The sequence below is a fragment of the Archocentrus centrarchus genome, chromosome 19, assembly GCF_007364275.1.
Source record: "Archocentrus centrarchus isolate MPI-CPG fArcCen1 chromosome 19, fArcCen1, whole genome shotgun sequence".
Taxonomy (NCBI): Eukaryota; Metazoa; Chordata; class Actinopteri; order Cichliformes; family Cichlidae; genus Archocentrus; species Archocentrus centrarchus.
Genome location: NC_044364.1, coordinates 22,397,130 through 22,413,382, shown reverse-complemented (window position 1 = coordinate 22,413,382; position 16,253 = coordinate 22,397,130). Strand labels below are relative to the sequence as shown.

Genomic DNA, 16,253 nt, shown 5'->3' with positions numbered 1-16,253 from the left:
GTTTGTTGATGTCCATGAAATGCTCTTGCTTATGTAATAAAGATCATAAGTTGGATGAATTTTATTCCAGCCTCATGCCTTTGCTTAAACACCAAGTGACTGCCGGCCAAACTGACACTGATTTTATTTTAAAATTTGACAAGATCTTAGTTTTTAATATTGTACTGAGAAATACTTTATTTTTATTTATTTGCTCTGTCTTAATTTTGAATATTTATTTATAAAATGTGTTCATCATTAATATGCAATACATAATTACTCAGATTTCTCTTTTGAATGTTTGATTAAGGATCACTGTGCCTGTGTAGCTTTGTCACCATTTATTACCAGTGCTTTGAGTTCTGTCGCAGCTGAACTCTCCATCCATGACTGGTTTGTCAGATGCTGTGGTTTATTAATCTCACTCCTGAGCTGCTGTAGTACAAACTGATTTGTGTTATTAACCTATTATTAATTTAATAATCAATTATTTCCTCTTGTGTTTATTTGCTCTGCTTTTATCTTCATCTCAAGCAGCAGATCATCAAACAGACCAGCCTGCATCCAGAATGGACTCTTCATCAGTGAGGCTCCCTCACCTGCTCACCTGAGGGTTTACTAGCTGTACAGCAGGGACACCTGGTGGTAAACATGTGAACAGCAGCCCAAGCGCACGCACGCACGCACACACACACACACACACACACTCGCACACACACACACACAGAGTGTGACCTGTGGAAGCTTCGGGTGCTTCTGGTTTATTTCAGATTCTTCTGAATGGCAGAGAGGCACAGGCTACAGGTGTGTGAAGCTAAAAGCCAAAATGAGCACCAGATAGATAATTAGATATCACATGAAAAACCATATTTACAAATATAAATTAACACATATTTCACCTCCAAAAGACACAGCGATGGTTTCAAATGGTACAAAACTGGTAAATATATATATGTACGTATATAGAAGTGATTATGGGATGTCTCATGAGCTTGTACTGTGCGTAGTGCAAAAAATACTGTCAATAACACACTGAGAACGAGACAGTTCACATTCGTAACACCTTTGGTCCAAAGAGAACTTAAAGACGACAGATGGAGGAAACATGCTGCCCCGGATGAAGCCACGTATGTCCAACAAACACAAATGTCCTACTGGAGCTAATCACGCTGCACGGCGAGGAGGTAACCTGAGGCACTGGAGAGGTGCTGTCTACATCCATCTGTGAGTCCAAACCCCGTTTAGTTACTGATCAAAGCTGCAGTCTGCAAAGCTGAGGAGAGCTCACACCAAACCCCCCAACAAGAATCTAAAAGAATCTGACTTTATACTGAACGTTCACCCAGATGGAAGGAGTGTAGCACCAAAACACATGAGAGAATTCACCAGAACAGGAAGTTCTGGTGTCTGAAAATGACCTGAGATGACGTGCACTTTTCTAAAAATCAGCCTCTCACCCACTGCATGTGAAGACAACAGTGAAGGTTGGCCCGATGACCTGCCAGCATCACTAACGTGTCCCACAGCGAGTCTGCTGGGGTCGCTCTGTGCCGCCATACTGCGAGCGGCTTTGAGTGGAGCGATGACGCCTTAGTAAAGTTAAACTTCCTGAAAGAGAACCACAGGTTAATCTGTCAGAGAAACGTTCCCAAGAGGAGAACATTTGGTTTGTTCAGACCTCAACCCCTGGTTAATGGAAGCCTGTTTGTTAAACTAAAAAAAACAAAAAACAAAACAAAAGGAAAAGGAAAAAAAAAATCCATAACTTGAAATTTCTAGTTAAGTATCTTGGAATTTCAAGTTACTAACTCAAAATTTTGAGAAAATAACTCAATTTCGAGTTAGCTCTACCAATCAGGAAGCTCCATGAAAGAGGTCATCCTTGTTGCTAGCAAATGTGAACAAACTGTCGTCAGCTTTTTGACCTTTGAATGCTTTCTAGCAAAAAAAACAGCCTCCTGCTTCTGGTTAACAAGGAAATGACTGTCACGGAGCTTCCTGATTGGCAGAGCTAACTTGAAATCTAGAGAAAATAACTCAAAATTTCAAGTTATTAACTCAAAATGTTGAGACACTTAACTTGAAATTTCAAGTCACAGATGGCAGTTTTTTTTTTTTTTAGTATGGACACATCTTCCATACTGTTTTGGTCAGAGCTACGTGACCTGGGCCACTACCCACTTTCACACCTGTCCACCTTCCTGACACACAGCTGCAGGTATCTGTGTTTGAAGGTGAGCTGCAACCAGCGAAGGGTGAGCTGGGTCAGAGAGTGTTAAATAACTCCTGTCACCCATCAGCGTCATCAAGTATTTATATGTAGAAAATGAACTAATCAGCTCGACCGGAGCATGCTCAGTACAGACCCGCAGACGTTAATCTGCGACTCCTGATGTTCGAGATGCTGAGTAATTTCAGTCGAGCTGATTAGTTTCAATCTCAGCTTCCTGTTCAGAAGCCTGGTAGCTTAGGATGCCTATCCTGCAGGGAGAGACACCATCGCCCTCCACCACAGGTGTTTAATGGCAGCAAACAGCTGGTAGGTTCATTGGCACCTTGGCAGTCGTTGTGCATCAAATCTTACCAGGGGAAGGACAGAGTCAGTTTTTATATTAATGATTATTAAACTTTTGAAATATTTTCCATCTGGGTGTTTCTAACAGGAAGAAATTCTCTGAAAAGGTGTGAATGCTGCCTGACCTTTGACCCCAGAGAGGTCGCAAGTTAAACGCTGGCAGACTGCAGCCTTGTGTCAGGTGTAAACAGAGTCTAAACATCAGGGTTCCTACTGCTGATTGTGAGGAGTTTCCTGCTCGATCTGATCTGTCCGCCATGTTTTTCTTTCCTGGAACTGAAGGATTGCCTCGGAGACAGCGCTGGGAATGACTGAGTGTTTGGATTTCCAGAGAGGTGTAGGAACCCTGAGTGGTTTTAGTAAGAGAGCTGAATGTCCGGCTCAGTGATTCCGAGAACTGAAGAACCCCACACTGGTCGGCGACTCCTTCACCGTCACCGTGATGAAGTTGGCTGTGACGTCGGTGACGAAGACGTGCTCCAGGAGGCTCCGTGCCGGCCTCCAGTCCGTCTCCGTGTCTGAGTCGGTGGCATTGTTGCCCAGGCTGGGTCTGCTGCTGCTGGGAAACAGGGTGTCTTCAGGCTCCGACTCGCTGCTGCTGGTCTCGTCGGAGTCGCCGGTGCTGAGCTCGTTCAGGTTCCTGTTCTGAGAACCGAGCCCAAGTTTGCGCTCATCCTGCCGCCCACCGCCGTTCCCGCGAGCAGCGCCACCTCCTGCCAGCTTCTCCTTTACCCTGCCCTGCTCTGTAGCTCCAGCGCGAGTATCTTTGGTGCTCCCCGATCCCCCTTTTATAACCATACTGCTGCCGCTGCTCCGCAGGCTCGCCCTCGCCACTGCGGCGCCGCTCGTGTTGCTTCCCTGAAGGCCGATACTGGATGGTGGTTTGCTGACGCTTTGCAGGTTGAGTGCTCGGAGGCTCAGTGCCTGGCTGGCTCGGTCTCGAGGCAACGGCGATGCCGATGATGACGGTTTGGACAGACTCGAGTTCAGCTGCTTGTGTGTAACCAACGTGCTCTGACCGCCGGCACCTTCCTGCCTCCTCTGGCCCAGCGGGGAGCGCCGGACGGCTGAACCTCCCCCGAAGCTGCTGTGCAATCCCAGCGAGCCCGAGGTGCCGCCCTGTTTCAGAGGCGTCGCCTTAAAGCCGTCTCCTCTGACCGCCTCTGGGATGGAGCGCTTCAGCTCTGACAGAGAGTTCTTACTCTGTGAGGAGGGAGTGGCTCTGTTGTGGGAGGAGGAGCCAGATGATGGCGAGGAGCCTGACAGTGAGCGATTGGTCCAAATGCAGCTGAGTGACCCGGGTTTGGAGGCCTGGGAGAAGGAGGTGGAGGAGGTCTGGGAGGCGGAGCTGGCCTCGTCCCTGGAGGCCCTGCTCAGGCCGGTGTAGGTGAAGCTGGCCGGCTGCAGCGGCTTCTTCACGCTAGGCCGTGGCTCGTCTCTGGATATCTGGTGGTGGCGTGGAGCAGGTGGAGGAGGAGGAGGGTGGCTCTTCGCCTGCTTTAGAGCCCTCAGGTCAGGGTGCAGCGGCTTCCTCCCTCGCTTCTTCTTTCGTGGGGGGTCGGGTTTGGCCAGCATGATCTGAGGCCTCTTCTGAGGAACAGGGTGGACACGAGGGCCAGTCTTCACCTTCTTTGTGTGTTCTTCATCCTCCGAGGAAGAAGAGGAGGCGGATGACAACAGGCCGGAGGAAGAGGAGGATGAGGAGCGGTTGTCCTTCGTGACGGTTGGCACCGGCTATTGAAGAGAAAGAGAATGGGATGAATAGAGGTCAGAGGTCATGAGTGCGAATCAGAAGGCAGGGCCAGCGTTTTTACCTGAATCTTTCGTGGTCGACCTCTCGGCCGCTTTCCCTTCTTCTGAAACAGAAGCTCCCGCTCCTGCTCCCTGAAACAGCGAAACAAACTTTATTTAAACACACAGACAGGAAGTCGGGACTGTTTCCAAAAAACCAAACATTTCTACTTATAAACACATCACTCTACTTTCATTAGATACAGGCTTTAAATGATTTACCAATGAGTACATTTTTATTTATTTAATATATCTAATTATCTTATTTTCATTCATTAAAAAATTTAAAACACACAAAAGAATTACATATTAAATGAATTATTAATATATGTACATTTAAATTACAATTTTTACATGATTCTAAAATATATTTTTATATTTTTAAAAGATAAATTTATTTACATATATTGCTCAATTTGAATACTTACACTTAATAATAATCTGTTTATTTCACTATTTATCATTAAAATGATTGTGTATTTATTAGAATATTATCAATACATATAATTTATAAATTCTGATATTCCATTTTTCAAACAGTGCACCATTTCTTTAATATAATAAACGTTATTTATAAAGCGATTTCTTCAAAAAGTTACAAAGTACTTCCAGAAATATTTTGTTTACTCCAAGACTTGCTTAAAAATAAAAAAATAAAATATTAGAAATATCCTGGAACATAAAGCGTAACCTGCCGTGTTCGACCATCATGAAAGATTTGTGATAAAAATGTTTTAAGAGGAGGTTTAATGGACAGTCAGGAGGAGGTCACAGCGGTCAGACTGCTCCTCACTGAGGAGCTCAGAGGTCCCCCAGGTGAGGTTCTAGTGTGGAGATGAATGGTCGGCAGACGTGCACTCTGACCTCTTATGAAACGCTGCCAGCAGCCGCGGGTCCAGGATGTTCTCCTCGGGCTCCCAGCTGTTGTGCCTGAAATCATCACAAATATGTTCCAGTTCCTGTTTCAGAATCAGAACATTTACAGTAAATGAGCTCATTTCTCTCAGCTGATCATGGCTGATCACTAATCAATGGCAGTAAATCTAAGTAAAGCTGATCGGCGCATAAAGCAGCAGCCGAGCCGCAGCCGCTCCGGCTCCGAAGCTGGACGGGTCCGCGGCGGGACCGTGGATCAACGCCGTGTGCTGGTGGGTCGGTACCGGCCGTGGTTCTCCCCCGGTGCGCCGCGGCAGGAGCCCCGGCAGCGGCGGAAACCGAGCAGCGGCCCGGCTTTGTTGTGACCCGTTAGCCGTTAGCAGCTAGCGGCGTACTTACTTGGAGGACCATCCTCTCCACTTCACCAGATACTCGAACTTTCCCTGCGGAGACAGCCACAGTCACAGCGGGCACGGCGAGCGGAACACAGCACGACCGGGCCGCGGCCGACGCTTACCTTCCTGGGCCGCTTGCTGAGGATGCACTCCGCGTCAAACACCTGGCCGACGGTGACCCCCTCCATGCTGCAGCTCCCCGCACCACCGCGTTTCAGCCTGCCGGCCACCGTACTCCCCCTCCTCAGCCGGTTAACCGAATCAACCCCTTGGCAACTGAAGTGAAATAAAATATCATAAAATAAAATGAAATACAATAAAATAAAGTAAGATAGAATAAAAGAACATAAAAGAAAATACAATAAAATGATTATTATCCTCCTGAGAGCCAGGTGAAAAATATTTGTGATATTTAGATATTTTAGATCAGTTTAGTGCTGTGGTTCCCAGGAACCATCTTTTTTTTTTTATTTTATTTTATTTTTTTAAATCTTTGGTCCCCTGTTGTTGTCTTACATCAGGTCACATACTCAAACTTCCCCTGCGGAGACAGTTGGTCACAGACTGCTGTGATGTAATGATAAAATACATCACATCAGCTCAGCTGACGTGATGGTTAAATGTATTTTTATTTCATGAATATTAAAACAGAAGACAAAAACAGATCAAAACACTTAAACATCATTTTAACAAATAACTTCTCATAGTCTAACTTTTATATTAAACTCTGTGCTGTCAGGTCACGCCACCCGTGCCACTAACATGGCTGAGTGGGGCAGACAGGAGCTGACTCCCAGCTGTGGAAGTGGAGTCTGGAGAGGAAGTGCAGGAGGGCCAAAGGTGAGAGATTAGAGGAGGACATGCCAGCCTTTGAGGAGCCTGAGCAGGCAGGATGATGATGACACTTGATGTCCCTTATGGACCAGAAGCATCGTGGCAGCTGGAGCTCTGAAGCTGCGGGTTTCTCAGCAGCCTGCAGAGCTGCAGCCTGTGGGGCAGCTTTCCACGGCGGCTTTGTGGCATTCAGTTTAAGTTTCACAGAGAACTTTATTCTTTCTTCCTTTCTCAGAGACATCAGGATAATGTCTTTCTCTGATGGACTGCCTGAAGAATCTGTCTCGATTTATCAAACCAATTATAGGAACCAGGACATTTGGACTGGAGGTTTTCTGAGTCATGCTGTGAACATGAAGCAGGTTTCAGTTTTCATGATGAATTCAGAGACGAGCAGCTCCCTGGTATGAAAAAAGCAAATCAGGTGAGTTTCTTCTGATCACCTGAGGCCGTCATTACTGTGTCACCTTTACCTACACAGCACTCCTCACTCCTCCCACCTGCTGCACAAAGTAACCAAGTTTAAACCGGGTGATTCCTCCTCCGGGAAAGGGAGAGGCAGCAAAACCAGCCAAACAGCTGCAGGAGGAGGAGGAGCAACACCTGATAACGTCATTTTCCAGAAGTGAAAGTTAAAGTATGAGAGCAGCAGCAGAGCTGCAGTCGAGTCCTGTTTGCCTCTAAAAGAAGATTCACCGAGTCCATCAGGCTCCTCTCAGCAACACTGGTGAGTGCAGCTGATCACATTTTCTGTTTCCACACAAATCTTCAGTTCACTCTGTTCATTTGACTCATCACAGTCACACTGGGTCAGTAGAAATGTGTTCATGTAGCCACAGATCCACAGCTGAAACATCGAGCTGCTGTTTGAAAGTCTCGCTGCAGAACTGCTCAAGACTTTGGACTGAATCTCTGTGCTTTGGACTTCAGGCTGACTCCACACTTCCTGCTCTGATTGCTGTTATTCATCACTTCCTGCTCTGATTGCTGTTATTCATCACTTCCTGCTCTGATTGCTGTTATTCATCACTTCCTGCTCTCACACTGTTTAATTCCTTCAGCTCTTTTGCAATAAAAGCAAAGCAGAGGGAGGCTTTTATTGCGAAGCAGTGAGAGGAAATCCAGTGTGTTACTGAGTGAGCAGAGCTTTGTTAGCAGATGACAAAAGTATCGTATCATTTTGTAAGTAAATTGAATGAATTTTAATGCTAATTTCAGGACATTGCAGCATACTACGTGAAAGGAGTAGCTTAAACTGCACTACACATGCAGATTCTCCCTCTGCCAAAATCTGTGCCGCCCTGCTATAATGCACAATTATTGTTCTACCATGACTGCTTTTATTTGATGAATAAAGCAGAGAATGCCTAATAATCTGGGTGATTTTCAAAGTGAAAAATTAGAGAGGATACACATTTTATCAGGTAGGACGATAAGTGTGCATTATAGCAGGGGGCACAGATTTTGGCAGTTGGAGAAACAGCCTGATAAAATGTGTATCCCCTCTGGTTTTTGGTAGGAAAAGGGAATAATCGCCAAAATCCCCGAGATTTTGGAAGGAAGCGTAAGGGATGGCAACTGGCTCCGGCTCCTCGTCCTCCTCCTCTGCGCGCTCGAGGGTGGGGATACAATTTATGGCGGGGATAACTTCTCTGGCACAACACCGCACATGTTTGCCAGGGCTGTAAAGAGCCACACAGCTTGTCTATTAAATTTGAGAGGTATCACTTTTATTTATTTTTTTCTGATGGTTTTAAAAAAAAATTTTTTTTATTGATATTTCTTAGATTTTGTTTTTATTGGCCAAACAGAGTTTCAAACTGAATAGGCATATTTTAATAGCGTTCTTTTTTTTTTTTTTTTTTTTTTTTTTTTTTTTTTACATAATGTTGATATTAAAAAGTGAATAATTTGTTCATTACATTATCTGTGAGGCTTCTTTCATGTCAGAACATTGTTTAATTAAAGAACCAGTTCTATTGCCAACCTACACAAATGCATTTTTGACCAGTATTAAATGTTTTTGACCACTAAAACATATAAACTTTGCCCTTGTGTGTGCTACTAAATTAATTTTGTGCTACTAAGATATTTAGCTTGCTAGTATATGAAGGCATGTTAGGGCCACACTGAGAAAAAAAATAAATCATTTTGTGCATTTTGAAAATAAAGTCAAAATTTCAAGAAAAAAAGTCAAAGTTGTCATTTCAAGTCAAATAACGGCCACAGCTGCTATACTTTCTACAAAATGCCTTGGGTAGATGAAACAACTTGATCAGCTGTCTTGTGATTCTGCGTATCCCCTCTGTACTGCACGGAGGTGCAACCATTGAAATCCTTCCATCTGACCATTGCCAGTTTGTGTGGTTTTTCCTTCTGAGCCGATGCAGCTTTCTGCACCATCTCTTTAACATCCTCATAGTTATCACTACATTATGTTTATGTACTAAAACAGAAATGATTTCCTTGCTACAAAAAACGATTCTGTCAGGTTTCCAATATGTGTCCCCCCCAATATTAAACTCGTTCCTACGCGCTTGGTTCTCAGACTTTGTGGCAGCCTCACATTCCACCATTTTCATCACGAACAATAAAAACGGGAACAGGAAGTTCACATGGCAGAGCAACAGCATCAGCAAACTTCATCCATTTTTCCATTTTCAACTACAGAACAAATTAATTGTGGTACTGGGTGAGAGGTGGGGTCCACTCTGAGAGGTCACAGTCTATTGGAAGGCTAATGCTACAATTATATTATACATGACTGTAATATAACTATATAACTATAACATTACACATTATTCAAGAACCATCAGAAAGCTGAAAATCTGCCAGTCACACCTGTTTTAAATGTTGTGGCTGAAAAATAGAGTCATTTTGGTGATTTCCATCTTTCAGTGTCACTTGCAGGTTTGGTCATTCAGACGATTAAACTGCTTCATTCTGCTTTTACAAGAAAATAAATCCAATCACAGCAAAGAATCAATAACTCAAACTGTTGATAGACACATGTGAATAGTACAATACTGACACCAGATTCTTTCTTTCTAAAAATGAAATTTAAACTGAATTTCAACTAAAATGTGTCTTTTTTTCTTTCTCCCTCAGAGTGCAGACATGTCTGCTTCCAGCAATCTACGATCTGAAGATCAGTTTCTGTGCTCCATCTGTCTGGATGTGTTCACTGATCCAGTCAGCACATCATGTGGACACAACTTCTGTAAGAAATGCATCACTCTGCACTGGGACATGAATCAGAGCTGTCAGTGTCCCATGTGTAAAAAGGTGTTTAATATCAGACCTGAGCTTCATGTTAACACCTTCATCTCTGAGGTGGTTGCTCAGTTCAGACGTGAAGCTGAGCAGAAAGCCAGCAGCAGCAGCTCAGAGCAACAAGCTGCCAAACCAGGAGAAGTTCCCTGTGACGTCTGCACCAGAACCAAACTGAAGGCCCTGAAGTCCTGCCTGGTGTGTCTACTCTCCTACTGTGAGACTCACCTGGAGCCTCATCTGACAGCTTCACGTCTGAAAAGACACCAGCTGATGGAGCCTGTGGAGAACCTGGAAGGCAGGATGTGTGTGAAGCACGATAAACCTCTGGAGCTGTTATGTAAGACCGACCAGACATGTGTCTGCATGCTCTGCCCTGTTTTAGACCACAAGAACCACGAGTTTGTTCCTCTCAGAGAAGAATATGAAGGAAAGAGGGCAGAGCTGGGGAAGATACAGGCTGAAATTCAGCAGATGATCCTGAAGAAACGACTGAAGGTTCAGGAGGTCAAGAAGTCAGTGAAGATGAGCAGAGATGCTGCAGACAGAGAGAAAGCAGAAGGTGTTCAGGTCTTCACTGTTCTGATGGAGTCTGTTGAGAGAGGCCTGAAGGAGCTCATAAAGGAGATCGAAGACAAACAGGAAACAACAGAGAAACAGGCTGAAGGTTTCATCAAAGATCTGGAACAGGAAATCTCTGAGCTGATGAGGAGAAGCTCTGAGGTGGAGCAGCTCTCATGCTCCGAAGACCACCTCCACCTCCTCCAAAGCTTCTCATCCCTGAAAGCTGCTCCACCCACCAAGGACTGGACAGAGGGCAGTGTCCATCCACCATCACATGAGGGGACTGTGGTGAGAGCTGTGGCTCAGCTGGAGGAGACACTCAGGAAACACATGAAGAAGAAGAAGCTGTTTGAGGCTGAGCTGAAGAGGGTCCAGCAGTATGCAGTGGATGTGACTCTTGATCCTGATACAGCACATCCTAATCTCATCCTGTCTGATGATGGAAAACAAGTGTATCATGGTGATGTGAGGAAGAATCTTCCAGACAACCCAGAGAGATTTTCTTACTGTGTTTGTGTTTTAGCAAAGCAGAGTTTCTCTTCAGGCAGATTTTACTTTGAGGTTCAGGTTAAAGGAAAGACTGACTGGGATTTCGGGGTGGCCACAGAGTCCATCAACAGGAAGGGAAAAATCACACTGAGTCCTCAGAATGGTTTCTGGACTGTGTGGCTGAGAAATGGAAACAAGTACGGAGCTCTTATTAGATCTCCACTCCCCCGCTATCTTCAGTCTGGTCCTGAGAAGGTGGGGGTGTTTGTGGATTATGAGGAGGGTCTGGTCTCCTTCTATGATGTAGATGCTGCAGCTCTGATCTACTCCTTTACTGGCTGCTGCTTCACTCAGAAACTCCACCCATACTTCAGTCCCTGTCGTAATCAGGGTGGTAAAAACTCTGCTCCTCTGATCATCTGTCCTGTCAATCAAACTTAGTCGATCAACAACTGATTTGATTTGATGAACTGATTGATTTTTATTGAAGGGAACAAATGAACATATTCAGTGTGAATACTCTACAGTTTCCATGTTTTCTCTAGAATCTGATTCTCATAGAATTTGATGCAAAAAGAAGAAAAGTTGAATCAGGAAATTTTCCCACTAATCGAGACTCGAGCTGAAATCAAAACATCAGAATAAATGTCAGAAAGCTTCATTAAAGAATAAAGTTTGTTAAATGCTGTTAGTGGATACAGAAACGTGTTGTTGTTATACGGAGCATTCAGAGCTCAGCTGATGTCGGCTACACAGAGCTTTGGTTACTTTGGGTCTGTGAGGATTTCTGATCTGTTCAGTGAAACCTGATAAGATGGGATAATATTCAAAGAATTATGTAAATATTCATAAGCATATTTTTCCTTCTCCAGCTGATGGTCCCTCAGCTCTCAGCTGAGCCCTTTTCTGTGTCTCAGACACTTTTGTAAAATCTTTATACATTTAATCTTAAGTCAGATATTCAAGGATTAGTTTTACTGACCTCCCTCCTCCACATATTTTAATCTTCAAGTTGTTTGGTTTTTAACTTTCCTAATCAATAGTCAAATCCTAATATGTATTACTATATTTGATGGAACAGAATAAATATTTGCAAGTTCATTTTTTTCCACCTGCCTGTTTTTCTTCATTGTGCTGTCAGTGATGTCATGATGACTCTGTTATTGAAGACTTTCAGAAACTGAGACTGACAGGTGGAAATCAGTGATGACAGCAGAACAATTCAGGGCACTAAATATGAGCAGCAGAGCATCCATTACACACTTAATTATTAAAACAAAGACAACTCTGCGCTCCACTTTGTGTAACAGAGGCAGAAATGTGTCTGTGTTGTATGCAGAGAAATCTGCTGCTAAATGAGAACACATCAGCACATCTGTGCTGGGCAGGCTGCTGATCATGTGACAGGAGTGTTTCTTACTATAGTAAAAGGACACATCAGTGTTTAAATGGATATTTATATGTTTATCACATTTGTTTGATGAGTGCTTTGACTTTGACCTGGTCCTTCAATAATGAATCAAGTCACTATATAAATCTGTAATAAAAATGAGCAGCATGTCACAGTTTCTCAGCTGTTATCTGTAGTGTGCAGTGCTGCTCACTCAGAGATCAGGTTATACATGTACAGCCATCCCCCTGACACAGAGAGAACAATCTGTAACATCAGGGTACACCTATGAATATGGAGATGAATCAAATTCAGTTACTTTTAAAATTTGACCCTTTTCGCAAAGATCAGACCTCTGAGAAGCTTCATATTTGGTTTATTACCTCACCTACCAACAGGTCACTGAGCCTGAAAACGGTGTTTGCATTTGCTGTCAGTGTGAGAGCTGCTCTGAATCTGGATTTACAGCCTCTCTCAGTCTCTCTAACATAACTTCAGGCACGCATTCGTTTAATCCATGTGTGCTAAAAACACAGTCTTGTGTTTAGCACTCCTCACACCTCCCAACTGTTGCACAAAGTAACGGAGTATAAATCAGCTGATTCCTCCTCCTGTAAAGGGAGAGACAGCAAAACCAGGCAAAGAGCTGCAGGAGGAGGAGGAGCAACACCGGAAACACAAGAAGGTTGACGTCATTTTCCAGAAGTGAAAAGTTAAATTGTGAGAGCAGCAGCAGAGCTGCAGTCGAGTCCTGTTTGTCTCTAAAAGAAGATTCACCGAGTCCATCAGGCTCCTCTCAGCAACACTGGTGAGTGCAGCTGATCACATTTCCTGTTTCCACACAAATCTTCAGTTCACTCTGTTCATTTCATGCTGACTCATCACAGTCACACTGGGTCAGTGGAAATGTGTTCATGTAGCCACAGATCCACAGCAGAAACATCGAGCTGCTGTTTGAAAGTCTCGCTGCAGAACTGCTCAGGACTTTGGACTGAATCTCTGTGCTTTGGACTTCAGGCTGACTCCACACTTTCTACTCTCACACTGTTTGTTTCCTTCAGCTCTTTCACAATAAAAGCAAAGCAGATGGAGGCTTTTATTGTGAAGCAGTGAGAATAAATCCAGTGTGTTTGCAACTGAGTGAGCAGAGCTTTGTTTGCAGATGTTCTTCTGTATAAATCAGTGGTTCTTATATTTTGTGGCAGCCTCACATCCCACCATTTTCATCATGAACAATAAAAACATGAACAGGAAGTTAAATGTGAGCTAAATAAAGGTGGAGCAACAGCATCAGCAAACTTCATCCATCTATTTTCATAACTGCGCATCAAATTAAAGGTCCCAGATGGTACTGAGTGAGAGGTGGGGTCCACTCTGACAGGTCACAGTCTATTGGAAGGCTAATGCTATAATTATATTATACATTACTGTAATATAACTATATAACTATAACATTACACATTATTCAAGAACCATCAGAAAGCTGAAAATCTGCCAGTCACACCTGCTTTAAATGTTGTGGCTGAAAAATAGAGTCATTTTGGTGATTTCCATCTTTCAGTGTCACTTGCAGGTTTGGTCATTCAGACGATTAAACTGCTTCATTCTGCTTTTACAAGAAAATAAATCCAATCACAGCAAAGAATCAATAACTCAAACTGTTGATAGACACATGTGAATCGTACAATACTGACACCAGATTCTTTCTTTCTAAAAATAAAATTTAAACTGAATTTCAACTAAAATGTATCTTTTTTTCTTTCTCCCTCAGAGTGCAGACATGTCTGCTTCCAGCAATCTACAATCTGAAGATCAGTTTCTGTGCTCCATCTGTCTGGATGTGTTCACTGATCCAGTCAGCACATCATGTGGACACAACTTCTGTAAGAAATGCATCACTCTGCACTGGGACATGAATCAGAGCTGTCAGTGTCCCATGTGTAAAAAGGTGTTTAATATCAGACCTGAGCTTCATGTTAACACCTTCATCTCTGAGGTGGTTGCTCAGTTCAGACGTGAAGCTGAGCAGAAAGCCAGCAGCAGCAGCTCAGAGCAACAAGCTGCCAAACCAGGAGAAGTTCCCTGTGACGTCTGCACCAGAACCAAACTGAAGGCCCTGAAGTCCTGCCTGGCGTGTCTGACGTCCTACTGTTTGACTCACCTGGAGCCTCATCTGACAGCTTCACGTCTGAAAAGACATCAGCTGGTGGAGCCTGTAGAGGACCTGGAAGGCATGATGTGTATGAAGCACGATAAACCTCTGGAGCTGTTATGTAAGAGCGACCAGACATGTGTCTGCATGCTCTGCCCTGTTTTAGACCACAAGAACCACGAGTTTGTTCCTCTCAGAGAAGAATATGAAGGAAAGAGGGCAGAGCTGGGGAAGATAGAGGCTGAAATTCAGCAGATGATCCTGAAGAAACGACTGAAGGTTCAGGAGATCAGAGAGTCAGTGAAGATGAGCAAAGATGCTGCAGACAGAGAGAAAGCAGAAGGTGTTCAGGTCTTCACTGTTCTGATGGAGTCTGTTGAGAGAGGCCTGAAGGAGCTCATAAAGGAGATCGAAGACAAACAGGAAACAACAGAGAAACAGGCTGAAGGTTTCATCAAGGATCTGGAACAGGAAATCTCTGAACTGATGAGGAGAAGCTCTGAGGTGGAGCAGCTCTCACGCTCTGAAGACCACCTCCACCTCCACCTTCTCCAAAACTTCCTGTCCCTGAAAGCTGCTCCACCCACCAAGGACTGGACAGAGGGCAGTGTCCATCCACCATCATATGAGGGGACTGTGGTGAGAGCTGTGGCTCAGCTGGAGGAGACACTCAGGAAACACATGAAGAAGAAGCTGTTTGAGGCTGAGCTGAAGAGGGTCCAGCAGTATGCAGTGGATGTGACTCTTGATCCTGATACAGCACATCCTAAACTCATCCTGTCTGATGATGGAAAACAAGTGTATCATGGTGATGTGAGGAAGAATCTTCCAGACAACCCAGAGAGATTTTCTTACTGTGTTTGTGTTTTAGCAAAGCAGAGTTTCTCTTCAGGCAGATTTTACTTTGAGGTTCAGGTTAAAGGAAAGACTGCCTGGGATTTCGGGGTGGCCACAGAGTCCATCAACAGGAAGGGATACATCACACTGAGTCCTCAGAATGGTTTCTGGACTGTGTGGCTGAGAAATGGAAACAGGTACAGAGCTCTTATTGGATCTCCACTCCCCCTCTATCTTCAGTCTGGTCCTGAGAAGGTGGGGGTGTTTGTGGATTATGATGAGGGTCTGGTCTCCTTCTATGATGTAGATGCTGCAGCTCTGATCTACTCCTTTACTGGCTGCTGCTTCACTCAGAAACTCCACCCATACTTCAGTCCCTTTTTGAATCAGGGTGGTAAAAACTCTGCTCCTCTGATCATCTGTCCTGTCAATCAAACTGAGTCAATCAGCGACTGATTTGATTTGATGAACTGATTGATTTTTATTGAAGGGAACAAATGAACATATTCAGTGTGAATACTCTACAGTTTCCATGTTTTCTCTAGAATCTGATTCTCATAGAATTTGATGCAAAAAGAAGAAAAGTTGAATCAGGAAATTTTCCCACTAATCGAGACTCGAGCTGAAAACAAAACATCAGAATAAATGTCAGAAAGCTTCATTAAAGAATAAAGTTTGTTAAATGCTGTTAGTGGATACAGAAACGTGTTGTTGTTATACGGAGCATTCAGAGCTCAGCTGATGTCGGCTACACAGAGCTTTGGTTACTTTGGGTCTGTGAGGATTTCTGATCTGTTCAGTGAAACCTGATAAGATGGGATAATATTCAAAGAATTATGTAAATATTCATAAACCCATTTTTCCTTCTCCAGCTGATGGTCCCTCAGCTCTCAGCTGAGCCCTTTTCTGTGTCTCAGACACTTTTGTAAAATCTTTATACATTTAATCTTAAGTCAGATATTCAAGGACTAGTTTTACTGACCTCCCTCCTCCACATATTTTAATCTTCAAGTTGTTTGGTTTTTAACTTTCCTAATCAATAGTCAAATCCTAATATGTATTACTATATTTGATGGAACAGAATAAATATTTGCAAGTTCA

General features: G+C 43.8%; 3 protein-coding genes across 3 annotated transcripts; 2 read left to right on the top strand and 1 right to left on the bottom strand.

Moving 5' to 3' along the window:
• Positions 1 to 718: 718 nt before the first annotated feature.
• On the bottom strand, positions 719 to 5,833 carry LOC115798867 (chromobox protein homolog 2-like). Its single transcript, XM_030755857.1, has 5 exons — positions 5,739 to 5,833; positions 5,621 to 5,664; positions 5,210 to 5,275; positions 4,369 to 4,438; positions 719 to 4,288 (listed from the first exon to the last, which is right to left on the bottom strand). The coding sequence occupies exons 1-5, from the start codon at positions 5,802 to 5,804 to the stop codon at positions 2,936 to 2,938; spliced, it is 1,599 nt and encodes a 532-aa protein (XP_030611717.1). The 5' UTR covers positions 5,805 to 5,833; the 3' UTR covers positions 719 to 2,935.
• Positions 5,834 to 7,076: 1,243 nt separating this feature from the next.
• On the top strand, positions 7,077 to 11,874 carry LOC115798155 (E3 ubiquitin-protein ligase TRIM21-like). Its single transcript, XM_030754896.1, has 2 exons — positions 7,077 to 7,177; positions 9,559 to 11,874. The coding sequence occupies exon 2, from the start codon at positions 9,568 to 9,570 to the stop codon at positions 11,212 to 11,214; it is 1,647 nt and encodes a 548-aa protein (XP_030610756.1). The 5' UTR covers positions 7,077 to 7,177; positions 9,559 to 9,567; the 3' UTR covers positions 11,215 to 11,874.
• A 923-nt stretch (positions 11,875 to 12,797) lies between these two features.
• LOC115798011 (E3 ubiquitin-protein ligase TRIM21-like) lies at positions 12,798 to 16,253 on the top strand. The gene is made up of 2 exons (XM_030754654.1): positions 12,798 to 12,971; positions 13,935 to 16,253. The coding sequence occupies exon 2, from the start codon at positions 13,944 to 13,946 to the stop codon at positions 15,606 to 15,608; it is 1,665 nt and encodes a 554-aa protein (XP_030610514.1). The 5' UTR covers positions 12,798 to 12,971; positions 13,935 to 13,943; the 3' UTR covers positions 15,609 to 16,253.

Bases quoted from the DNA above. Each gene is read 5' to 3' on its own strand.
- LOC115798867 (XM_030755857.1), bottom strand. From the start codon at position 5,804: ATGGAGGGGGTCACCGTCGGCCAGGTGTTTGACGCGGAGTGCATCCTC. The intron at 5,665-5,738 runs GTAAGCGTCGGC...CTGTCTCCGCAG, and splicing joins TCAGCAAGCGGCCCAGGAAG to GGAAAGTTCGAGTATCTGGT. The intron at 4,289-4,368 runs GTAAAAACGCTG...TCTCTTCAATAG, and splicing joins GTCGACCACGAAAGATTCAG to CCGGTGCCAACCGTCACGAA.
- LOC115798155 (XM_030754896.1), top strand. From the start codon at position 9,568: ATGTCTGCTTCCAGCAATCTACGATCTGAAGATCAGTTTCTGTGCTCC.
- LOC115798011 (XM_030754654.1), top strand. From the start codon at position 13,944: ATGTCTGCTTCCAGCAATCTACAATCTGAAGATCAGTTTCTGTGCTCC.